Source organism: Mesitornis unicolor, unplaced genomic scaffold (assembly GCF_000695765.1).
Source record: "Mesitornis unicolor isolate BGI_N332 unplaced genomic scaffold, ASM69576v1 scaffold8531, whole genome shotgun sequence".
Taxonomy (NCBI): domain Eukaryota; kingdom Metazoa; phylum Chordata; class Aves; order Mesitornithiformes; family Mesitornithidae; genus Mesitornis; species Mesitornis unicolor.
In genome coordinates, this window is record NW_010165728.1 from 1,097 (window position 1) to 6,899 (window position 5,803).

The window sequence follows — 5,803 nt, forward strand, 5'->3', positions numbered from 1 at the left end:
GTTTAGCCTGGAGAAGAGAAGGCTGAGGGGAGCCCTCATCACCACCTACAACTGCCTCAAGGGAGCTTGTAGAGAGGTGGGTGCTGGGCTCTTCTCCCAGGTGATGGGGGATAGAACAAGGGGAAACGGCACCAAGCTGTGCCAAGGGAGGTTCAGGTTAGAGATAAGGAGGAAGTTCTTGACTGAGAGGGTCGTCAGAAGCTGGCACAGGCTGCCCAGGGAGGTGGTGGAGTCACCATCCCTGGATGTGTTTAAAGAGCGGGTAGATGAGGTACTTAAGGATATGGTTTAGGGGGTAGACAGGAACGGTTGGACGTGATGATCTCAGAGGGCTTTTCCAACCAAGCGATTCTGTGTGTGTGGGTAACCCATGATGTGGTGCAGGGCCGCAGAACGAAGCAGGAGGGATGTGAGCAGGGAGTGTCTTCTGCTGCCCATGGACCAAGCTAACCAGGCTCTTCATCTCTCCCCACAGAGCTCATGTATTAGTTTTACCTACTGGAAAGAGACTGTATCTATACTGCTCAGTCCAGACCGGACATCCCCCTGTGCCATAGTTAGCTACATCGACGAGGCGTATATGGACATTGACAGAGACTTTTCTGAGGAGTAATTCTTCACTCTGGCTTCTGATGGACAGCGCTTGGAGGGTACCTCGCAGCCCGTGGATTTTCAGGGATACGCTGTGTAGAGAGCGTGTGTGTGTGTGTGTGTGTGTGTGTGTGCACGGCTTGGAGCCGTGGAGCGTTACTGCATTGTCAAAACCCCAGCCCCTGTCCCCATCTCTGCTCTCTAATGGGTAAGATTTTGAAAACTCTATGGGCAACACATTCAGGGATGTATCTTCCACTTGTTCTGGGATAAAAACACCTGCACAAACCAGCCTCTCTATTCTGTTTTTTCCTCTCTCCTGGTCTGACGTGGCTGGTGAGGGATTTTTCTGCTGACAGATGAGGAAATGCTGTATGTGCCAATCCTTTCATGGCTACCAGAATGAGCATGTCCAAAAGCACAGAAATCACCCTCTGCAATGTGAGGTCCGAGGAGCTCACGGGAGCTCCTGCTCTGACTGGGACCCCGCCACAGCAGCCATGTGCGGACCCACCACGAGGACGCCCTTCAGGTGTCACCCTTTTGGGGTTTGGAATCGGGGCTTTGGGGTTGGTCGGAGTGCGAGTGTGTGAGTGTGAGTGTGTGCTTTTAATTCCTGAGAGCCCCAGCTCCAGTCACCTCTTTACCACCTACTTTTGGATCATTTGGTACTAAATCTGTCTGTGCGTTAGGAGGGAACCTCTGCTCCTGCTGCCTTTCCTGCAGGTCCTTCCCATCCGAAGGCGTTTTACGAAGCTGCGGAGAACGGAGACGTTTCGGCAGCGGTGGAATTTCAACAGGGGTCGGCTTTTTCACGGAGCACTAGCATTAAAATGTACTAATTTTTTTTCAACTCTTGGCTTGTCCCTTCTTGGGTAACTAATCTGGTTTTAAAATCCTTTTCAGGACCACTGTTCTTGATGCTAACCTGCTCTGCCTGGAAGTCTTATGTCAGTCTCTGCTTTCAGTCCTTGATCTCAACCATACGCATTAACCTTGAAGTGCAATATTTACTGGAGATGTCGGTCTTTTCCTGGAACGATTTTAATCAGAATGTGTTTAATGCTGGGAATAAACACTCCTGGTTGAAAGTAACTTTGTAGGATACGTTAGGAAAGGGGGAATGGGGTTTTGGCAGTCCCCGTTGCCAAACCCACGCATGCCCTGCCCGCTCACCACCGTTCATTGTGTCACATTCCCAGGAATGAAATACAGCCTGAAGTCCTGAGCCACTGCATTTAAGTCAAAAAAAAATCACATCTTGCAGCTCCAGCTAAAAGAAACCAGTTTTCCTTGAAACCTGCATCTGAATTTTTAACAACTTTCTTAACTTATTGGACGAGATGGTTTGACTTCAGCTCTGGAGAGGGACTGCCATGGCCAGAGCTGTAGCGTTTGGTTTCCAGCCTTTGCCAGCAGAACAAAACCTGCTCTGAGGATCCCTGTGCTGGGGCCTGGATGAGGCTTCCAGCCCTTGGGTGCTCCCTAAAAGTCACCCCTTTCCTCTCGCTTATCTCACCTCGCTGCTGGGGATGTGCAGTCAGTGCTTCGCAGGGGGACAGAGCTTGGGCATAACCCTGGAGCCTCGCGGGAGCTCCTGGGGGTCCCTGTGCCCCTCACTTGGGGCTGGATCTCCTGGGTGAGGAGGTGAGGTTTCCCTGGTGTCTGTTCTTCATCAGGTTCCCCTTCTCCCTGCCCCTTTCCCTCTCCTCAGCTAATTTCTTTCTCATCTGTACTTTTTTTTTGTTCTTGGGTATTTGTGTTTTTTGGTGTATCTTTGCTTCTTCTTAACTGTAATAGATGTACACTTCAAATAAATGCTTCGAATTAAAAAAAGGCTTCTAAGTTAAGGGACGCCTTTTCCATAGTGCAGTTAATTGGTGCATCCAACGATTGCTGCTAAACCCTGCACCGTCTCGTTTCCATCTCTGTATTTAAGGGACAGGTCAGGGGCCAGGCTGCCTCTGCCCTTGGCTGCTGGGCTGAACTGGGACCAGTTGTGGGGGTCTCCTCACCACTGGGGGAGTGCAGGAACTTTTGGGTCCTCACCTACTTGAGGTGGCTTTGCTTTTGCCCTCAGGACGCTGGTGGCTGTGGAGAAAGGTGCAGGAATGAAATCCCCAGCAGCTCTGAGGAGGAGGAGGGAGGGGGCTCCAGGGGAAAGGCTGAGCCTGCAGGAGTCTCAGGGTGAGAGGGATGAGACAGCGCTGTCCTTCAGCCTTGTTTTGTCTTCCTGAGGGGGAGGAAGGGTCCTGCGTGGTGCAGGGGACAGCGCAGGGCGCTGGTGTCGGGGGTTGGAGCAGGGCTGGGGTGGAGGTGGGACCCCTCTCACTCACAAATCCTGCTGGAGGTCTGCACTGTCCCCAGGGACTGCTGAGGTTTGTGCTGCCCGGATTAATGCCAATTTACTAACTGCAAATAAACGTATTCAATGGAAACTATTAAAGAAATCTATTTTGAAGAAATGAGTGGAGATGTCTTTCTTTGCCATGGCAACCCTCCCTCTGCCCCACAGGACTGCAGCTGAGGTTTTTTTATGTTCTCCCCAGGAAGAAGGGTTTGGTGAGGGCTGTTCTGCCCCCAGCCCTCAGCTCTGGTCCCCTGCAGCTCCGAGGGGTGAAGTGTTCTGGGGGGAATGGATGAGGAAAGGGCATTTTTTCCCAAAAACCACCTAAAGCCTGGCGCAAGCCCATGCAGTGGAGCAGGGAGGCCTGTGCCTCTCCCCTGGTGGTGCCAGATGTCCCCAAGCGCCCCAGCTTGCCCTGGTCACCCCTTGACAGACACAGCAGAGCGAGTCCTGGCAGATCTACATTTATTTGCACAGTGCAAAGCTGGCGGTGGCTGTTGTCCAACTTACAGCAGGGGACAGGACAGGGGGGGCAGCCGGGCTCCTGCTACTCGTGCTGGCAAAAAAAAAAAACCCCGAAAGGGCTGTGGTGAGAGCCAGGTCCTGGCAGGTTGGTGGGTGAGGATGGCAGAGCTAGGCAGGATGTGGCCACGCTGGTAAGTGGAGCCTCTGCCCTGTGTCCCCCTCCCCAGGGCTGGGTGGCCTTACCTTGGAGGTGATGACCTCCCTGGTACGAGCGCGCAGCTTGTTGACCTGCGTCTCGGCGATGTCTGCGCGCTCCTCGGCGTCGTCCAGCTCGTGCTGCACCTTGCGGTACTTCACCAGGTTGGAGTTGGCCTGCTGCTCCTGGATGGGGCGAGGGGGAGAGATGAGTGTGGAGGCCACAGCCATGAGGATCCCATGGCCCCTGACCCTTGCAGCCACCCCGGGCTGGGCAGCACTGGGAACAGGCACTTACCGCCTCCTCAAACTGGCGCTTGTAGCTCTTGACCTTGCTCTGCAGTTTGTCGATCAGGTCCTGCATCCGCGCCAGGTTCTTCCTGTCCTCCTCAGCCTGCAAGTGCCCCAATTCCCTCAGCAGGACCCCAGGAACCCCCGCTCCCCCCCACCCCAACTTGGGGTCTGGCTGCCCCCCATACCTTTATCTACAAGTCCCAGTGGGGCCAGGGCCCTTCCCAGCATCAACTCCCCCCACTGACCCCATGTCCCCTGCTCCTCCCTTGTCCCCCAGTGCTGAGCAAAGGGGCAGGACAGCGGCACAGAGCAGGGGGGGATTTTGGGATGGGGAGAAGCCCATCTTGGCCTTGTTGGTCCCAGCACAGCACCCAGAAGCAGCCAGGGCTCTGCTGGGCTGGGGCTCAGTGTTGGATAACACCAAGATCTGAGCACTGGGGGTGCTGGGCCAAATCCTGCAGGGCTGGAGCTGCTCCTGGCACTGCTGTACCTGGTAGCTCAGCTCCTTGATCCTCCGCTCGTACTTGCGGACGCCCTTCTGCGCTTCAGCCATCTTCTTCTGCTCTGAATCCAGCTCTCCCTCCAGCTCCCGCACCTGAAGAGAGGAGAGGCCAGGTCAGTGCTCTGCTCCCTTGCACCAGCACCAGCCTCAGCTCAGGTCAAATCCCTTTCCCAGCTCCAAAAAGCCACAGCAGAGGGTAAGCCACCCCAGGCAAAGGCTGGAACCTGGGCCCAGCTTTGAAGGTCCTTGAGGACACAGCCAGGGCTCTGCCCCTGCCCCCTCACCCTGGCCTCCAGCTTCTGGATCTGCTTCTTGCCCCCTTTGAGAGCAATCTGCTCCGCTTCATCCAGGCGCATCTGCAGGTCCTTGATGGTCTGCTCCATGTTCTTCTTCATCCGCTCCAGGTGCGCGCTGGTGTCCTGCTCCTTCTTCAGCTCCTCTGCCATCATGGCAGCCTGCGAGGACGAGAGCACAGCGGCATCACCACGAGGCCAGGCAGCCCTGCCAGACGCAGGGGCTCACTGGAGAAGTGCTGAGACCCTGTCCTCCCACCCACCCAGCAGCCCCACAGGCTGCTGTGCATACCAAACCATACAGCACCGTCCCCACCGCGCTCTTACATCCGTGATCGCCTTCTTCGCCTTCTCCTCAGCGTTGCGGCACTCCTGCACCGCATCCTCCACCTCGCTGCTCAGCTGGGAGATGTCTGCCTCCAGCTTCTTCTTCTGGTTGATCAGGCCCGTGTTCTGTGAACAGAGCAGGTTCAGTGCCACTGGGAGCAGCAGCCCCTGTGTGGGACAGACTCCTGGTTCCAGGGTGGGCAGAGATGCAGGATGTGGCTGTCCCTCACCTGGGAGTGGAGCAGGTTGACCCTTTCGGTGGCCTCCAGCAGCTCCTGCTCCGCCAGCTTCCTGCTCCTCTCCGCCTGCTCCAGCGCTCCCCGCAGCTCCTCCACCTCCGCCAGCAGGAGGTTGTTGCGGCGCTCCAGGGCGGCCGCCTGCTCCTTCAGGTCGTCGTTGTGGCGCTGGGTGTCATCCAGCTCGATTTGCAGGTCCTGCCGGGCAGCGTGGCGTCAGCGGGGACGGGATGGAGCTGGAGCTGGCAGCAGGGACAGCACCAAATCTATCCCCTCCCGTGGCCACCCAACCTTGATCTGGGCCTGGAGCTGGCGGCCCAGTTTCTGGAACTCGGCGGCCTGGCGGTTGGCGTGGCTCAGTTGGATCTCCATCTCGTTCAGGTCTCCCTCCATCTTCTTCCGCAGCCGCACGGCTTCATTCTTGGCCCGGGCCTCCGCGTCCAGCGTGGCCTGCATGGAGTCCATGGCGCGCTGGTGGTTGCGCCTACGGGAGGGACAACGCATCAGCCCCATCTGCCCAGGGACACCCCTGTCATGGCCATGGTGGCAGCTC

At 56.6% G+C, this 5,803-nt stretch overlaps 1 protein-coding gene across 1 annotated transcript in view; it reads right to left on the reverse strand.

The window, feature by feature from the left end:
- Positions 1-2,773: 2,773 nt before the first annotated feature.
- MYH7B (myosin, heavy chain 7B, cardiac muscle, beta) overlaps positions 2,774-5,803 on the reverse strand; it is a 21,346-nt gene continuing 18,316 nt past the window's right edge. The window contains 8 exon segments of the mRNA XM_010194731.1: positions 2,774-2,824; positions 3,647-3,784; positions 3,897-3,992; positions 4,383-4,487; positions 4,679-4,849; positions 5,015-5,140; positions 5,245-5,448; positions 5,542-5,734. Of these exon segments, the coding sequence (XP_010193033.1) occupies positions 2,774-2,824; positions 3,647-3,784; positions 3,897-3,992; positions 4,383-4,487; positions 4,679-4,849; positions 5,015-5,140; positions 5,245-5,448; positions 5,542-5,734 (1,084 nt within the window).